The sequence below is a fragment of the Melanostigma gelatinosum genome (genome assembly GCF_949748355.1).
Source record: "Melanostigma gelatinosum genome assembly, chromosome: 4".
NCBI classification, from domain to species: domain Eukaryota; kingdom Metazoa; phylum Chordata; class Actinopteri; order Perciformes; family Zoarcidae; genus Melanostigma; species Melanostigma gelatinosum.
In genome coordinates this window covers 17,466,473-17,486,082 of record NC_136637.1, presented here as the reverse complement: position 1 = coordinate 17,486,082, position 19,610 = coordinate 17,466,473, and the positions used below count along the sequence as shown (strand labels likewise).

The following is a 19,610-nucleotide window of genomic DNA, read 5'->3' as shown; positions in this document are numbered from 1 at the left end:
TACCAAAAACATGACTATAACAGTGCTGGAAGTATTGTAGTGCTGTTTTAAGGTACTTGTACTTTACTTACATTTTATGCTACTTTACACTTTACTCCAATTCCGATTGGTGACAGCTGGTAGTTACTTTACAGATGAAGATGTAAGACTAGGAGTCTAGGCTCCCTCTGTGGGTTCAGAGGAATTTCCATTCAAAAATGTTCAGATGGTTACATTTAAATGACTGTTTAAGGCTTAAAGGTCTTGCCAGAATTCTTTGAAAAAAAAAAAACAGAACTAACATTATCAACAGAATGTGATAAAGTAACCATTTTTAAGTTGTGTCAGGGATGTCTATGGATTGTGTTGCTACTGAAATGAGCCAGCTAGCCCAGGCCTGTCCTGCCTTGTAATACCACTTGTACCTAGCTCGTGAGTTACTGTAGAGCGGTGAGAGGACTAGGAGGTAGAGCTGCCACGGTGGCTTGTCAATCAAGTTGAAGGTACAAGGTCTGAAAACACAGGTTGTTTCTTCATTCCTACCACTTTGGATTTAATCCAAATAAGGATAATAATGGACCATAACAGCTCCCGGTTAGCGTCACAGTAAACTCAAAGTTGGCTAACATGTCGGCCGACATCACACATGAAGATTATGAGATAGCGGTGTTATTTTTACCGGCTATCAAGAGTTCCGGCAGTCTGGTCGAATTGTATGTATTCTTGTGCTGCTGTTGGTTGTGGCGTGACTGTTAAATTAGATATGGACCCAGTAGTAGAGGTGAAGTGCTGACCCCTATTTGTTCAGAGCATGTGGCCAGGTACTACACATTGGTAAAATGATCTGTACAAATTACATTGTTTTCATAGTTTCTCTTCCCGACCAAAGTATTTAAAACAAGCTCCACCTCGACCACCTGCAACAGGAAAATGATGCAAACACATCAATGCGTTAGCATCAACACTTTGACAATGTGATATGTAATACATCTTTTTTTTTTGTTGCATTGTTGGATTGGTACATTTAAATCAGCAAAGAATCAAGAGTACCTCTCCCACGACTGTTGTGTATGTATTAAGCTTTAAAGTAACTCCTGCCATCAACAAAATGTGTCCGTTACCTCCTGTGTGGTGAAAATATTGCATTCAAATTTAGCCATGACAACCAGCCCATATTCTGCCCACAGTAATGGACATGACATCAGGCGGACCAAGGAAAGATGCACTGGTGAATAGATTGTGTGGGTGTTTTGATGGTGTGATGACCTTGCCCTCTTGCCAGTAAAAGCTTTAGTTTACCAGAAGTTACATGAGCTGGCTGGACAAATATGCAAATGATTAACCAGAGGACAGAGGGAGACGAGTACTGCAACAGTTTGGCATCAGTCATCTGTCCCCAATTCAGTACAGTCATCGGTAACGGTTTGAATAAAACTCAGTCTATTTTCTCCTTCCTTCTCAAATAGGTATTGTGAAGTTAAGTTCCTGGCGTGTTAATGTATTTCACTTAGTTTACATAATTATTTTAAGCCCAACCATAATATTTTTCCCTAAACCTAAGTGGTTTGTTGCATATATGACTTTTTTGTGTCTATTTTCGACATACTTTACCATCTTTTTTTCGACAAGTGATACTATGACTTTCCCCCCCCCCCCCCGACATGCTATACTGTAACTTTATGACTTTAATTCGAAATACTATACGACGTTTTTGAGATATGATACAATGACTTAATTTTCAAAAATTCTGCTAGGACTTTTTAGACACAATACAGACTTTTTTCAAAATGCTATACTATAACTTTATGTCTTTTTCAACACAGTATACTATGACTTTTTTTGGACATACTATACCGTATACACCATGACTTGGTTGAACTCTGGCACATTTTACCACTACTTTTCTTTATACTTTTTACGGCATAGTATATAATGACCATTTGTCACATATTTTAATAAAATAATATTTTTTACCCTTTTGAAATACTGTTACCATTTTGGAAATGTATATTATGTAGACTTATTTTTATGACCTACTATGACAATGTTTTTTTCAAAAACGTATTTTAAATGTCATTTGACGTCGTCACATACTTTATTTTGACTTTTTTTCCCCCACACACACACACACACACACACACACACACACACACACACACACACACACACACACACACACACACACACACACACACACACACACACACACACACACACACACACACACACACACACACACACACACACACACACACACACTTGAGCAAAAGAAACCGTAAACACATCAGAAGGATACATGAAACAGGCACCGTGTTTTAGAAACAAATCCATTTTAATATATACATCCAAAACATGGAAATGTACAAAGAGAAAATGAAACTGTACAAAATATTTTTAAAAGTAAAAAATGACAACAAATCAAGATTTAAAAGCTTTTCTATTTATAACACAATGCAGAGTGTGTTTGCAACCATCTCAATGGCCCTGAGAGGGTCTACGATATCTTTGAGCTTGTCCTTTCTCAGAACCCAATCCGGTGCAAATCTGAAAAACAAAAACGAGATGTCAATTACTGCTGCAAACACTTACAGTGTATCAGTAAGTCTCTGAGAAATACAGTACTGTATATACACACATACTTTGGCACAGGGCGGGATTTACGAGGTGTTGCTTGAACAAAGAAGCTTCCATTCGTCGTTGCGTTCATTTTCTGTTTCATAACAGTTCTTTCAGCGTCCATCTTGTGTTTGCGAGCAGTGAGACGGTAAATACTGCGTAATCTATCCAATACCTTGGGTAGCTTCATAATCTCCTAAAGAAAAAAAAACAAACTGCATTATATTTACAAAGCTACAACAGCCGTCTTTTCCTGTTGAATTTAAAATTTAAATTTTCTTAAACAGTATTTCAAAAGTCATGTTGTTATAGTAGCTACGAACCCCAGCACGGTGCTTGTCTTGAAGGACCAGAGCGAGAAGGAAGCAGGCCTTGGTGAAGATGCCGCCGCCCTTTTCTGCTACTTTATCCCCTGCCTTCTCCCTGTATCTCTGCAGCAGGTCCAGCAGCGTCTCCACAAAGTTTTCCACCGAATACACCGCCTCGATGGTCTTGTGGTACTGAGGGAGGAAAGTAGGAGTGTGTGGAGCAGAGGGAAAGAAAGCGCAAGAAAGTACAAACATGGCATTAAACTGATTGAACCACTTGTTCAGGCAAAAGGAAAAATATTTGAGAAAAGTATGCAACGTCAATACAACGCTTTTAAATCACGATGCTTGGCTGAGTGGTTGAGACCGTCAACCTAACTGGAACCTCTTTGTAATGGAAAGCTGTACAGGCTGCCGTGCTGCCTTGACACAAAAGTTAAATCGGGCTCTTATGCTGAGGGTGTGAAACATGGAAGATAAACAGAGCAGGCCTGGGTTTGTACCTTGGAGAGGTTGAGGAGGATCTGGATGGAGTAGGCGATGACGTCCATGCAAGGGACGCTCCTGTTGCAGCAGCGGATGAGTGTGACGATGACGTTGGTGGCTCCGCTCTCAACCAGCCGCTCGCAGCACTCTGGGGACAGTCTGGTGGCGGTCTCTGTACACACACACACACACACACACACACACACACACACACACACACACACACACACACACACAGTCTCCTGTTAGCACTCACACAAACTGAGACCTGAGATCCCACTCACATAATCCAAGTCACGCGTTAGCCAAGGATACGAAAAAACACACTGAGTTGGTTTTTTGAGTTGCCTTCTTATGTAATGAACTCAGTCTTATATCGACAACACAAGCATTTTTGCTACTACAACACAAAACCAAAAGACAACAGAGGAGGAGCTTCTTCTCCCGCACTTCCCGTTTCTCAGTTACGGCGGTTGCAGTCGGGGGTCATGACTTGCCCAGCCAATCAGGTGTTTGAAATAATTACAAACTCAAGTCCCTGAACCTTGTACTGACATCTGTTAAAAGTCCATCACAGCTGTCCCAAATTGTCAAAATTCTGTTTAATCCTGGAAGTAATCTTTGACAGACTTGATTGATGAGTTTAAATGATCATGAAAAGAATTGGTGTCAGTCCTTTTTTTAACTTAATTCTGATGTAGTCTGATATTCAAACGGATCTTTCAGAATAGGAATACTGTGTCTGAACAGTCTCATACCAGCACTTGCTTTGTAAACGTTTACCAGAGACGGCAAACCTTACCGAGGTTTCTCAGGGCCTCTAGAATATAGGAGAAGTGTTTGTATCGAAGGAGGTAGTCCAGGGCGGACGACGTCTTGTTGCACAGTTTGTCCTCCTCTCGGACGCCGGCGGAGACTTTGCGAAAGCGGTGTCTTAATTTGACCAACTTGGCATCGTCATTCTGTCGGCGGGAGCGGTGTCCTCTCCACAGAGCCTGGAGGGAGAGCAGAAGGGAAATAGAGAGGAGAAGAAGAAGAAGAAGAAGAAGAAGAAGAAGAGGCATTAAAATGAGCTGCTAATCATTGGTGCATTGGATCAGATGATGTTTACAATTCTACGCCAAAGGGAGGAAACTGTGTGCGGATTAAAATGGTACATAATTCACATTGGAATTTCAACTACAATTCATTCAAACTAAAGATTTTGATGTTCCACCATCCTCTCAAGTTTCCCTGCAGAGATCCTGCCAAGAGTCTTACTGCCAAGTACAGGATATTCAGATAAACTAACGTTAGAAGATACCTGCATACACTTTCACACAGAAAAAGAGGATTTTGAATGTTGTCTTCCATCAATTCCATTGAAGAACATTAATAAGGAGTATGAAGAAGAGGACTGATAACGACAGCACACGAAACCTGTTTCAATGTTCATATTGACACCTGACTATTGTTGTAAGACACACATGAAAAAGTGTGAACATATCGTAAGTCATTTGTACCAAAATTCACCACCGACTGTCGTACCTGAGCTTTGATAATGCCTCGTTGAACTCTCTCCTGGCGTCTCCGAAGGAGGAACTTGCGGACGGCCTGCTGGATGGCTGAGGCAGCCTTGTGGCGACGACCTAACCAGCACTTCACCGCTCTCTGGGCTACAAGCACCTTCCTCCTGTCCTCCAGATACCGTCTCCTCTGCTGCCTCGATCTTACCCATCGCTGGGGGAAAAGGAAGGCAAGCGTTGAAAGAAATGTTGTGCTTTTCAGCGATCCAATAAAGCCATCAGAAGTGCTTTCCAGCGACAGATTTAAGTTTGAAAAATGGCGTTGTGCGCTCCATGTCCCTGTACCTGTACGGTGATGACGGAATGGATTTGTCTTTTGGCCGACTCCAAAGCCCAGTGGGCTCTCAGAGCTCGTTGGACCTTTATGGCCCTGAGATGGTAGAAGACCGCAGACGTAAAACGGAGCCTCCTCTCTGCGCTGGCTCTCTCTTGTACCTGGAACACAAGAGCATGCAAAGGACTAAGACCTTATGTTTCACGACAAAAACACATTTAAATAAGGTCAGCTTCGTTCCTGTTTTCCGATAATTTCAGTATGTTCATTTTGAATTAATCTATCCACCGTATAAAATGACCACTTGTTAAAGAAAAAGTCTCAACAAGGTTTGTGAATGCAAACTAAAGGCCGGCTGGATGTCAGAAGAAAAAAAAAAAAAAAGGTTCTAGCAAAGTACGAACTTTAAATAAGACCCAGTTACCTGTCGTCTTGCAATCCAGGCTCGGCAGTGTTTCTGAAGTGTCACGGCAGCTTTCCTCATCCGGGTGTAGTTGTTCCTCTCCAACGTGCCACGCTGCACAGCCCGGACCCGCCGCTGAAGTTTCATAGCTGCCTCACGCATCCTTTGGAAGATACGCCTTTGCACTGAGCATCTCCAGCACGACTGGATCACAATTGCAGCTCGATTTTGTCGGCGCATGTCCCTCCTGACAGACCAGCCTCTAAACGCTGCCTGAAGGGCGATGGTGGATTGCTTCATGTTCAGGAACTTTTCCCTTTCCTGCCTCTGAAGAATACAGGCCCGATAGCGTCTCTGGAGGATGATGGCGGACAGACGCATGGCCTGGAATTTGACTTCCTCTCTGTGCTTTCTGAAGGCAGACTGGATCACAGTGGCAGCCTGATGCCAGCGAGCAACCTGCTTTCTGACCTGCTGACCTCGGTACGATGCCTGGAGGACAACAGCAGCACTGCGCATTGTTTGGTATCTTTGCATTTGTGCCTTTGCTGCTGCAGTGGCCCGATACCTCCTCTGAATGGTGAGGATGGAGGACTTTAAGGCAAGATAGTGCTGGTGTTCACAGTAGGCTCTGTAAGCTCTCTGGATAATGGCAGCAGCCTGATGTCTTTGTTTGATCTTCTGCCTTAATTTCATTCCCCGATATGCGGCCTGTAACACGATGGCTGCGTTCCTGCACTCCTGGTAATGTTTCACCTCAGCGTTTCTCTGTCTCTGAGCTCTAAACCTCTGCTGTAAGACGCAGGCTGCCCAGCGTTGCTTCCTGAAGGTTGACTGCTGCGTATGCCTCTTAAAGTGGGCTTGAATAACAGCAGCTGCCCTGTGCATCTTGGCAACGTCGCTTCGCACACGATGACCTCTGAAAGCTGCCTGAAGAACGATGGCAGAATGTTTCTTCTTTAGGAAGTTTTCTCTCTGTTGCCTCTGAAGAATACAGGCCCGATAGCATCTCTGGAGGATGATGGCGGACAGACGCATGGCCTGGAATTTGACTTCCTCTCTGTGCTTTCTGAAGGCAGACTGGATCACAGTGGCAGCCTGATGCCAGCGAGCAACCTGCTTTCTGACCTGCTGACCTCGGTACGATGCCTGAAAGATGATGGTTGCGCTGCGCATTTCCAGGTATTGTGTTCTTTGGCCTTTAGCTGCAACAGCAGCTCGATATTTCCTCTGAACAACAAGGACTGACAATTTCAATTTCAGATACTGCTTGCGTTTAGAGAAGGCTCTGTAAGCTCTCTGGATAGCACAAGCAGCATGATGCCTTTGTTTGATTATTCTTCTGGATTTCATTCCACGGAAGGCAGCTTGTAGATTGATGACAGCTTTCTTGACCTCCTGGTAATGTTTCACCTCAGCGTTTCTCTGTCTCTGAGCTCTAAACCTCTGCTGTAAGACGCAGGCTGCCCAGCGTTGTTTCCTGAAGGTTGACTGCTGTGTATGCCTCTTAAAGTGGGCTTGAATAACAGCAGCTGCCCTGTGCATCTTGGCAACGTCGCTTCGCACACGATGACCTCTGAAAGCTGCCTGAAGAACGATGGCAGAATGTTTCATTTTTAGGAAGTTCTCTCTCTGTTGCCTCTGAAGAATACAGGCCCGATAGCGTCTCTGGAGGATGATGGCGGACAGACGCATGGCCTGGAATTTGACTTCCTCTCTGTGCTTTCTGAAGGCAGACTGGATCACAGTGGCAGCCTGATGCCAGCGAGCAACCTGCTTTCTGACCTGCTGACCTCGGTATGATGCCTGGAGGACAACAGCAGCACTGCGCATTGTTTGGTATCTTTGCATTTGTGCCTTTGCTGCTGCAGTGGCCCGATACCTCCTCTGAATGGTGAGGACGGAGGACTTTAGGGCAAGATAGTGCTGGTGTTCACAGTAGGCTCTGTAAGCTCTCTGGATAACGCTGGCAGCCTGATGTCTTTGTTTGATCTTCTGCCTTAATTTCATTCCCCGATATGCGGCCTGTAACACGATGGCTGCGTTCCTGCACTCCTGGTAATGTTTCACCTCAGCGTTTCTCTGTCTCTGAGCTCTAAACCTCTGCTGTAAGACGCAGGCTGCCCAGCGTTGCTTCCTGAAGGTTGACTGCTGCGTATGCCTCTTAAAGTGGGCTTGAATAACAGCAGCTGCCCTGTGCATCTTGGCAACGTCGCTTCGCACACGATGACCTCTGAAAGCTGCCTGAAGAACGATGGCAGAATGTTTCATTTTTAGGAAGTTCTCTCTCTGTTGCCTCTGAAGAATACAGGCCCGATAGCGTCTCTGGAGGATGATGGCGGACAGACGCATGGCCTGGAATTTGACTTCCTCTCTGTGCTTTCTGAAGGCAGACTGGATCACAGTGGCAGCCTGATGCCAGCGAGCAACCTGCTTTCTGACCTGCTGACCTCGGTATGCTGCCTGGAGGACAACAGCAGCACTGCGCATTGTTTGGTATCTTTGCATTTGTGCCTTTGCTGCTGCAGTGGCCCGATACCTCCTCTGAATGGTGAGGACCGAGGACTTTAGGGCAAGATAGTGCTGGTGTTCACAGTAGGCTCTGTAAGCTCTCTGGATAACGGCAGCAGCCTGATGTCTTTGTTTGATCTTCTGCCTTAATTTCATTCCCCGATATGCAGCCTGTAACACGATGGCTGCGTTCCTGCACTCCTGGTAATGTTTCACCTCAGCGTTTCTCTGTCTCTGAGCTCTAAACCTCTGCTGTAAGACGCAGGCTGCCCAGCGTTGCTTCCTGAAGGTTGACTGCTGCGTATGCCTCTTAAAGTGGGCTTGAATAACAGCAGCTGCCCTGTGCATCTTGGCAACGTCGCTTCGCACACGATGACCTCTGAAAGCTGCCTGAAGAACGATGGCAGAATGTTTCATTTTTAGGAAGTTCTCTCTCTGTTGCCTCTGAAGAATACAGGCCCGATAGCGTCTCTGGATGATGATGGCGGACAGACGCATGGCCTGGAATTTGACTTCCTCTCTGTGCTTTCTGAAGGCAGACTGGATGACAGTGGCAGCCTGATGCCAGCGAGCAACCTGCTTTCTGACCTGCTGACCTCGGTACGATGCCTGAAAGATGATGGCTGCGCTGCGCATTTCCAGGTATTGTGTTCTTTGGCCTTTAGCTGCAACAGCAGCTCGATATTTCCTCTGAACAACAAGGACTGACAATTTCAATTTCAGATACTGCTTGCGTTTAGAGAAGGCTCTGTAAGCTCTCTGGATAGCACAAGCAGCATGATGCCTTTGTTTGATTATTCTTCTGGATTTCATTCCACGGAAGGCAGCTTGTAGATTGATGACAGCTTTCTTGACCTCCTGGTAATGTTTCACCTCAGCGTTTCTCTGTCTCTGAGCTCTAAACCTCTGCTGTAAGACGCAGGCTGCCCAGCATTGTTTCCTGAAGGTTGACTGCTGCGTATGCCTCTTAAAGTGGGCTTGAATAACAGCAGCTGCCCTGTGCATCTTGGCAACGTCGGTTCGCACACGATGACCTCTGAAAGCTGCCTGAAGAACGATGGCAGAATGTTTCATTTTTAGGAAGTTCTCTCTCTGTTGCCTCTGAAGAATACAGGCCCGATAGCGTCTCTGGAGGATGATGGCGGACAGACGCATGGCCTGGAATTTGACTTCCTCTCTGTGCTTTCTGAAGGCAGACTGGATCACAGTGGCAGCCTGATGCCAGCGAGCAACCTGCTTTCTGACCTGCTGACCTCGGTACGCTGCCTGGAGGACAACAGCAGCACTGTGCATTGTTTGGTATCTTTGCATTTGTGCCGTTGCTGCTGCAGTGGCCCGATACCTCCTCTGAATGGTGAGGACGGAGGACTTTAGGGCAAGATAGTGCTGGTGTTCACAGTATGCTCTGTAAGCTCTCTGGATAACGCTGGCAGCCTGATGTCTTCGTTTGAAGAGTCGTCTGGATTTCATTCCTCGGAAGGCAGCTTGTAAGACAACAGCAGCATCTCTCTTAGCACTCAGGGCTCGCGTCTCCTCTCTCATTTTCTTGTTGGCTCTGTAACGCGTTTGCAAAACATTGGCAGCCCAGTGGAGAGTCTTGTAGTAGGTTCTCTGCCGGTGCTTCCGGAAGTGAGACTGAATCGTTACAGCTGACGCATGCTGCAGACGCAACTGCTTTCTGGCCTCGCAGCCTCTGTAGGCTGCCTGCAGACAAATGACTGCTGTGCGCTTTGACAGATAGTCCAAACGCTCTTTTCTTGCCAGAGTCACTGCTCTGTACCGCTGCTGACAAACCAAAGCTGCTGCCTTGAGAGCTAGGAACCCATTTCTATCCCCAATAGTGAGAAACAGTCTCTGAATGACTGTGGCTGCTCGGTGCATCTCGAAAATCCTGCTCCTTGCCCTGTGGCCCCGATATGCTGCCTGGATGAATACAGCTGCAGATTTCATTGTCCTGTACTTCTGCATCTGTTGATTCATGAGCATTTTGGCCCTGTAGCGTTCCTGAATAATGAGGGCAGCACACTTGGTGGCGAGGAAAGCCATATGCATTCTGTGCATCCTGAACTGAGCTTGGATTGCTGTGGCTGCATTGTGCCTCTTCTTTAGAACCTGTCTCACCCTAAATCCACGGTATGCTGCTTGTATCTCTACGGCGGCCTGCTTTAGCGCACGGTATTCTTTCTGCTGTGCCCTGCAGACCAGGAGAGCTCTGTATCTGCTCTGGATGATAATCGCTGCACTTTGAAGGAGGAAATATCGTTCCCGACATAAAAACATCCTGACTGAAGACTGAATGACAGTCGCTGCCCAGTGACTTTTCTTCAGCTCAGTCCTGACTCTCATGCCTCTGAATCCAGCTTGGAGTGTGACACAGGCTGCTCTCGTGCGCAGGTACGCTTTCCTCGTCTCCTTTCCAGCCACGCAAGCTCTATAGCGCCGCTGCACGACCATGACGCCGGCCTTCTTGGATCTGTACTCCGCTTGCGCTGTGCGGCCGCGGTAGTAAGCCTGGATCAGTGTTGCACACCGATGCCGCTTCTCCATCGTCCTCCTGTCAGCTCTGCCTCTCCAGTTTGCTTGTATGACAAGTGCCGCATTCCTCAGAGCGTCGTAATCCTTCTTCGTCTGGAGAGCCAGAACTGTGGCTCTGTACTTTCGCTGAATCACAGCTGCGGCTTTTCTCACGGCATGGTAGTGCCGTCGGGCAGCGTACATCCTGAAAGCTGCCTGGATTACCGTTGCCGACTCGTGGCGTTTTTTCAGCGACTCCCGAGCAACTTTTCCGCGATAAGCTGCCTGTATGGTAATGGCAGCACATTTCATCCGCGCAAACATTTGCCTTTGCAAGTCTCTTTCCACGGAGGCCCTGAACCAGCGCTGGATTATGACCACAGCGCATCTCATCTTCGCCATCTGTTTTCTGACAGCTTGCCCCCTGAAGGCACTCTGGAGGACAATGGCCGAGTGGTGCTGCAGCTTCAACAACTGAAAGCGGCGCCTCTGTGCGTGAGCTCTGCACTGGGCCTGAATGAGCACAGTGCTTCTCTTGACCTTTCCGTATTGATGGAGACACACCTGCATTCTATACCAAGACTGAATCTTTACAGCAGCAGCAGTTCTTGCAGACATCTTTTCCTCAAACCATTTCTTAAACACAGCTTGTATCACTTTGGCAGCACGGTTTTCCTTTTCCGTTTTCCACCTTCTGTACCCTCCCTGTATTTTCACCACTGCCGCTCTAAGGGAGAGATAATGTTCCCGATCTCTTTTCGCCAGAGCCCATGCTTGCGAGCGCTTCTGAATGACCGTCACCGCCCACTGAATTCTTCCATAAGCAGCGGCCGCCCGCCTCATCCGCCATTGGGCTTGGACAACAACGGCGTAGTATCTGAGGCGTTGGTAAGCACTCACGGTCGAAAACATCCTCCATTGAGCCTGCATGGACAAGACAAGAAAATATTCAAAGAACAGTTACACAAGCGGGCTTCATTCGGAAGCAGGTGTCCTTGCCACGACGAAATGGACAGAGATTGAGATTTGAGACAAATGTTGACGAACAGCATGTCAATTCAGGACCAAAACAAACGCTCTCAATCAACAAGGAAAAGCCATGAACACTAAATGGTATATCATGTACGACTTGGTCGTTTATATTTCGTTAACAGTCCTTTTCATCCTCACATGAATGTAATCCCATGTACTTAACACTCACCTGGATGACAGTTGCTGCTTCGTGCTGCAGAGCCTGAAGTTGAGCCTGTTTCTTTAGCCTCAGCCTGTTGCGGGATGAGAAACCCCTCCAGACTGACTGGATGATAACGGCAGCTCCAGTCTGCCTCTTAGCGCTGCGCTTCTGGAGAAAACTCCTCACAGCTAACTGGATTTTCATGGCAGCCATGTTTCTTTCCTGTGTCCGAACAAAAATCAAGTTAGAAATTTTACATTTCTGAAGAGTCGTGTGATAATTCTCTCCATGTCCATCAGCACGAGCGAGCCCGTTCTGTCTCCTTCCTGCTTACAGCGGCTGTAATTAATATACAATGTAGTAAATGAAAAACTAATTTTTAGATTTGTGCACCGAGTAGACCTTTTTAATAATTCAAAGATAGCACTTTGCTCGATGACAATAACACATATCTTATTTTCAATGTAATGATTAAATACAACAGGAAATGATAACTGAGATAAATACTACACTGCACGTGTTTAATTTATCTACAGTTACCGTTTCATATAAATATTGTATGTGTGTAGCTATCATCACAAACAGCATTGGGACCACTTATTTCAAAGATAAAGTCCACGTGGAACAACAATAGTGCAACCATGACTCAACAACTGGCACAATTAAGTTTTTATTGCAACTACCAAAATAAATGAACAATAAAACCAAATATGATAAACATTACAACACAAACCTGCAGATTTATTTTAAAGTGACAGATTAGACATGAATGGCTAAATGGTCTGGCTGAGTTGAATTCGCAAAATGAAATAAAATAAATAGATAAAAGTATAATGCAGTTGTGGCAGAACACTGAACCAACCTTGTAGAGCTCCAGATGTTTCTTTAATCTAAACTTCCTCCAGGCGCCCTGTATGACCCGAGCTGCTCTGCTTTCGTTCCGCAGATCCAGAAGACGAACACACAGGAAGGAGAGGTATGACATCACCACCTGTAAATAAACACATGTGGATGAAGCTGCAGCACTTTACACACATTTTAGCATAAAAAGACGTGGTGATGGATTTAGAGCAGTCAATAGTCAAAACCCTGATTACTGTATCCGTATGAATATTCTGCGTATTTTTTCATATTTGGAAAGACAGTTATGAAAACATGTCATTGGACATGGTGTCAGATTTGACTTTACCGTGAAAGCTTTTAGTGTAAACTGTGATAAAACTGTTAAAAGATGTTGAATCCTTGACCAACCAATCTGTATTTGCCTCTTTAACAAATAGGAAAGACAGAACTGCCGCCAGTTAAACTGCAACAGATAAAGATTTGAAAGACCATCAAAAAATAAATAGTAATAATAATTAAGACAAAGGAGACCGTAGTCTTAAAGGACCAAACCAACTACTATCTGCTGACACTCTGCTAGAGCCGAACATATCCCAAAGCATGCAGCAAGAACATTTTCAAATAACCTTAAAATATCTGCAGCGTACTAAAATGAAGTGAATGGGTAATATGGGAAATGGTTGTTGTATGCACATAAAATGTATTGGGCTTATTGTGCAGAACCACTGGTATGGTCCTTTAAGTGTGCCATAAAGCAACACATAACTCTGAGACTACACCTATGATCGGATATTTATGAACAATATCCTTTTAATGCTGGAAAACAATGTTAGACTTTCGTGCTAAAGTCTCCACTGATGCATTTATTATTATTATAATAATTATTATTATAACAATAATAATAATTATTATTATTATACGTTGGTAATGTATCCTACAGGTCTGATAAAAACGATGATCGTTGTTCCTGCAGCAGGAAGAGAAAACCTCCCGTCTGGTCTCACCTTCTCATTGGGGATGGTGTTGGACATGTCAGCTGGGTTGATCATGGCAGGAACGCCGCCCAGGAAAGACACAGCGGCGTTGACCAGTCCAAAGTTGTTCTTCTCATTCTCCAGTAGCTCTTTAAATTCCACCGACGGAGACTCTGGGCCTGTTCACAAAAAAATAAAATTGAGAAACGGTCACCACAAGTCTGTTCCTGTCCCTCCAATTTCTTCATAACCTCCTTTAAAAGTCCTTCATGAGAGATCATCCTATAATTAAAAAACAATAATAGTCTTTCTATCCTTGAAACAAACACAAATCCGCTTCAGGTGCAAAACATTTGAGTCAAAAACCTGGCCCTCAATAAAAACAAAAAGAAGAAATTCACTGTTCATTGAATTTTCAAAGCCTGTTTAGTTGAATAAACTTTAAAATAAAACAACTCTCCTTGTAGTTTGCTTCAAATGAAACAGTCTAGCTCTCACAACAGGTGGGTTCACTGTGGATGGAGCCAGCTACAAATCCCCAATTGATGCAAAGTGCATTGTATGGACAATAAACTCGCTGAATATATTATTGAGCTCCAGACGTCATATCAAATTATCCCCCCCCCCCCCCCCACACTCGAATACACAAAAAAATGTCTGTGTGATGTTCCAATGATACACCAACTTAAAACAATTTATAGAAAGCGCATCCAAGCAGATAATTGCACTGAAGACGCAACACACAGCCGGCACGTACCGCTCAGGCCCGTCGACAAGGAGTCAAAGGAGTTGTCGGAGTCGCTGGTTGAGCAGTCGAGCTCCAGGCGACCCCTCGACGAGCACTCGACAGTCTGGGTGGTGCTGTGACTGACGGCCCTCGCTGGCAGGAGCCCCGGGTGGTAGTGGTGGATAAGGTAGCAGAGGACGCGGCCATCCGAGAACGTCACGGTGAAGTTTTCCACCTGCACAGAGTCGGCGACAGTAATTTGGGGCGATAAAAATAAGCCTGACAAGAGTGACAGTCCAGAGAAATTGAGCTCCTTCTAGGAGTTTTACATTTCTTTTGATGACAATGTTGATGTGAAGACATTTTGCCCACAGTGAGTGTGCATAATTTCACAGCAGTTTAGCAACCCAAGCAAAATGCGTTCTGTTTCGACACGGTAGAATATCGTTTGCCCTCAAAGTGTTTTTATGTGAAACCACCACCACTCAGCACCAACGGCTACAACACAATAACCGCTCAATAATACATCCAAAGACAAAGTGCAGCAGGTGAACACTGTATATTGCCGAACCAGGGGAAATCATAAGCAACTCAAAAACACAACAGTATTATCTTTGGCCTGTGGGCTGAAAACAAAAATGTCAAACTCGCCTTCAGATTGTAGAAGTCACACACAGTTCGGACCCAGTCCATCAGCAGGGTGATCTTAGTGCTGCTGTGTTCATATGGCGCCCTGGTCCTTGAAGGACTCGGCTGAAGGCCCCGATCGGCCCTCAGAGACTCCAGCCTCCGTTTGGTCCTCAAGGTTCTCTTCAGGAAGCCAATTTCCTCCCTCAGCTGATCCTCGTCCAAAATCACCTCCACCTGAACAGATCGTTTGATAACAGCGTGTCAATAGATTCTTTCGGCATTAAAAAAAAAAAAGAACGAACGAAAACAAATGAAAATTTTGTGCCCTGCTGGCCGGCTGGAAACAAAGTCTGGTACACACGTGAAACGCAAAGATGATCTTCCACAAGAGGCTCAGCGTCTTCTCTCTGTGTCCATCCACGATGTCTCTGGAATCAATGTTGGAGCCTGAAAATAAAGAGACGATACTTAAGGTCGGGGTCAAGTAAGATCTGAGATTTGTTTGTAAAAACATGATGCACTTTAAAAGATAGTTGCTGAAAACATGTGAAAAGACTGAACTGTACGATACGGAATTGTGTCATGGTTCTCCATGGACACCTCATCAGGTCAGCTAGTATCGATGGCGAATATAGACGCACAATTTGCTGAAACTAACGTTAACCTGACAGCTTGAAGTTGCGACAGAAGATTACAAGAATGCCGGCAGCAATGACCTACATATTCTTGCATTTGGGTACATAATATGAACAGAAAAATATTTATTGTCATGCTTATTGTCCCCGGGGGTGAGCTCCGTGCCGACGGGATGAAAAGCAGGCAGGCGGGTTTTAGATCTGTGCAGAGCACCGGAACACCAACATGGACACATCACAGACAGACGGTATGATAATGAGATCCAAAACACTAAATTCACTCTCTAGGACACAAGATTCACTTTCAAAATACAGCGTCTTCAGTGGATCAGAGCACAGAATACTGCTTTTCTTTCCACCATCGTGAAACCTGATATGATATTTATCGCCATTTTGTTTTAATCATTCCAATTTGTGCTTAAAAACACATCTTCATCTCGTGTGATAAAACTCAGATTGTTAGCTGCAGCTGTATATGAATGTTTGTGTTTGTTCTTTAACAATTGTATCAGCTGCTGTCGCTAAAGCAACTTTGTGATTTAAAAAGCCTATTCAAAGCATTAGGTATGGTCTCTTTGCGATTTAGTTGATTAAGCAGGCACTTATTGCGTTTACTTTTCTAACTCCCTTTGTCTCTTATCCTGGACCGCTTAGTCACTCCGACACATGTTCGGAGGTGCACAAACACAAAGAACCATATTGTCACATGAAGGGCAAAGCAATCCAATTATGTTGCTGTGCAGCTGTACAACAGATGTTTGTGATCAAACACAACAGCTGTGCCACAGAAAACACAGCCCAACATGAAACGCACACATGCCCACGAAGGGCATGTGGAAAACCTCCACAGAATCTCATTTTGTGGAGGACAAACATTCCTTCAGGTTGAGCGTGTTCCCGCTATGCAGTTTGCTCAGAAAAAGACAAAAAAATAAAAATAAATAAAAGATCCACAATTACCGTGTTCATCGTTGAGGTCGACCCCTTTGCTTTTGAGCACTTGCAAAGCGATGTCAACGTTGTGGACCTTCTGCAGGCGGCTGACGGTTGGCAGACGGAGCTTGGCTGACAAACTCCAGTCCTGGATGAGGAGCTCCATCACACGCCTGAAAGCAATTCAGAGCGATTAAGAGCGACGTATGGTCATAAATGAGCAGAATCTACAACTGAACAGACATTAACTACACAGTTTACTCTTAATCTGCTGCTTGACAATTTGCAATCCTGTGAAGAATTTTTGTTTTAAAATTTTAATAAAAAGAGAAGCAGGAAACTAAGCTTGGAAAAAAAATCTGCTTTGCAGGAAGGAAATGCATTCAACATGTTTGGTAGACATCAAGCTGCACACAATGTTGTTTTGGAGACTAGCCCCGAATGCAAAAAAATTTACAAATCAAATTAGTGAACACACCTTTAAATATACTGTCATATATCCCACAACCTGATGTTCAACGAAGATTTATATCAAGGATGAAAGATTCCTGCCAAAGATCTCATAGAAAGGTTTCATGTACTTCCCTCAGCTTTGTGGCTTACAGCTCAAAATTTCTGACCACCATAAAAAAGGTCAAATAATACAGAGTCTAATTACTGGAGAAGAGATTTACTCTACAATAACTGCTGGGAGTTTGCTTTTAGACTCAACCTGCATCTCTGTGCATTCAAAGGAGGGAAATACATTCAAAATAAACGCCGAGACAGACACACACACGATTATTGAACACTCTGCTGAACACTGAATCCCTCCCAGCTGCAGGGATACTCCCTGGTTTCTGAGCCTGAATATCCCAACGGGGATCAGAGCATCGCATTAGAATTCGTGGCGCGTCACTCACACTAGACGAATGCCGCATTTCAAATCAACTGCCAAATTCTTCACAGCGAAGTTGAACTCGTCCAGGGGCTTCTGAACGTGGGAGACGGGTAACCCCATGTAGCCGAGATGCCGGGAGAGGATCCCTTCCCCGCTCAGGAAGTCCCTGGCGAAGGCCAGGAGCAGGTCTTTACTCGTCTGTTGAGAAAAGGAATTCATAAATTACTCTGCACTGTGGTCACGGAAAGATTTGGTACAAGAAAATTCTAAGAAAGGAGGTCATTTTCCTTCTTACTGCTGATCATGAACTGTTCAGGAAGCAATGTTAGAATTGATCTGTGTGTATGTAAAGTGGTATGTGTTGGTTTTTAGCTCCTAAATTAGATAAGGGGTCCAGGCAGTAAAATAGGCCCCACACAGACATTAACACAAGTTAACACATCATTAAAATCTGTCAAGACTCGGCACAGAAACATTTAAGTTCTGATGGAACAATGGCCGTACACTTAATGTTTCTGAACCCAAGTTCTCCATTTATCTGACTTCGACAGCTCTTAATTATTATATACTTAAAGTAAGAGTAGATTTCCTCTCAATAATGGAATTACCAGTATCCGGTCTCCAGACAGTAATGAAAGACAGACATCCAGATAGATCTTCGACATAAAACTAAAAATCAGGAATAAATGTGGTTTTTTTTATGTATTTAATGCTCGTTGTTGACATGGGAGGGCTTTGGCCTACCTTGAACTCTGCATCCAAGCAGAACAGACAGGGGTCGTGCTCAATCAGCCGGGACTTTTTGGCTTTGTCCAGGAAACACACGAGCAGCAGCAGCTTCTTCAGAGTAAAGCGAGACAGCGCCTCCTCGTGGCCTAACCGGGAAAAGGTCCAGAGATATTAACACCAGTCCAAAGTAACAGTTAAGACAAGTCTGCAAAGGTACACAACATTGACACCTTCGAGAACAACTACATGAAATACATTTGTTTTTATACTACATAGGAAATACTAATAGTTTTTAATTAATTCCCTTATTTTCACCAGAAATTTCTTAAATAAATCCAATCAAATTCACAGTGTAACTAACTTTTTTTGGAAAGTCAAAAACGTAAGTTGTAAATTGGGACAAATTATGCAGTGACCTTTAATTTTCTAGTTTTCCCTTCGAGAAAATATGAAATTCCAGTAGAGCTGCAAAGATTAGTTGATTAATTGATTGAAAGAAAATTGATTGGAAACTATTTTGATATTAGTTTGTAATTTATTTCGCAAAATCTAGTTCCAGCTTCTTAAAAGTGCGGATTAGACGTTTTCTAAAACTGCAGATTGAATATCGATCTGAGTTCGATCTGACAAACCAATACACATTTCTCACACTTCACAGACTAGATGAATGACTACTTAATAAATGACCAGATGTTTCAATGTAGCAGGCATTTCTAGAGCCTGCAGCATAAGTTAATAAAAGCGTCGCCATTAAACTACACCTACATGCTCTCATTAGGAGATATCGGCTGGAAATGTAATGTCAGGAAAATAAAAAGGTTTTGTTTGTATCAGTGAAAGATGTTTAATGAAAGTTCAACTTCTGCCCAAGTTGTACATTTTCAATTTGCCTCATAATGATTTTTATTTCTGTCTGCTTATGATGTGGCCAAAAGGTTTAACCCGAGCCAATAACCCACTCAATATTGCTTGAAATTTCTTCCAGTTCCGAGAGTCACACGTCACAGTTCAGACAACACAACAACAACAACAACCGCTGCGCTTCAATTACCGTCTTTGTAAAGGTTCGGCACTTTGGCGTGTCGGAACTGAGCAGCGATGTCTGGGTTCCAGAGCAGCCGCTGCAGGATGAAGATAGCCAGACCCAAGGCGTCGCTGTTGCTCTCCAGCGAGATCAACTCCCCGAAGATGGTCTGAGAATGAGCAACATTGTGCTTAGCAAGCGCAGCACGCATCGAGAACAAACTAACAAGTGAACTGTTTGGAAACACCGTGTCATCAGAATACCTCGAGCCCAATCCGTAACCACAGCGGATTGTACGAGAGAAGCCAGTTGAGGACTTTTCGGCGTTCACCTGAAAGACGACGAAAAAACGGGTAAATAATGTTACTTTCGCGCTTATTGAGAACGGCAGAGCATTTAAAAACC

General features: G+C 44.4%; 1 protein-coding gene across 2 annotated transcripts in view; it reads right to left on the bottom strand.

Annotated features, from left to right (window-relative positions):
- Positions 1–2,275: 2,275 nt before the first annotated feature.
- The window catches only part of aspm (assembly factor for spindle microtubules), a gene marked incomplete at its 5' end in the record, with an annotated part of 21,413 nt that continues 4,078 nt past the window's right edge, over positions 2,276–19,610 (bottom strand). The window contains 20 exons of one of the 2 annotated variants that reach the window (XM_079267093.1): positions 2,276–2,523; positions 2,619–2,791; positions 2,919–3,095; positions 3,407–3,561; positions 4,192–4,384; positions 4,917–5,108; positions 5,240–5,389; positions 5,653–6,604; positions 7,076–11,580; positions 11,858–12,052; positions 12,693–12,821; positions 13,678–13,826; positions 14,405–14,609; positions 15,026–15,238; positions 15,366–15,451; positions 16,600–16,745; positions 17,475–17,650; positions 18,197–18,327; positions 19,233–19,374; positions 19,469–19,536. In XM_079267093.1, the coding sequence (XP_079123219.1) occupies positions 2,421–2,523; positions 2,619–2,791; positions 2,919–3,095; positions 3,407–3,561; positions 4,192–4,384; positions 4,917–5,108; positions 5,240–5,389; positions 5,653–6,604; positions 7,076–11,580; positions 11,858–12,052; positions 12,693–12,821; positions 13,678–13,826; positions 14,405–14,609; positions 15,026–15,238; positions 15,366–15,451; positions 16,600–16,745; positions 17,475–17,650; positions 18,197–18,327; positions 19,233–19,374; positions 19,469–19,536 (8,240 nt within the window). In that variant the 3' untranslated portion in view covers positions 2,276–2,420. Of the gene's footprint in view, positions 2,524–2,618; positions 2,792–2,918; positions 3,096–3,406; positions 3,562–4,191; positions 4,385–4,916; positions 5,109–5,239; positions 5,390–5,652; positions 11,581–11,857; positions 12,053–12,692; positions 12,822–13,677; positions 13,827–14,404; positions 14,610–15,025; positions 15,239–15,365; positions 15,452–16,599; positions 16,746–17,474; positions 17,651–18,196; positions 18,328–19,232; positions 19,375–19,468; positions 19,537–19,610 lie in introns of both variants that reach the window. The other variant, XM_079267092.1, reaches the window with a different exon arrangement.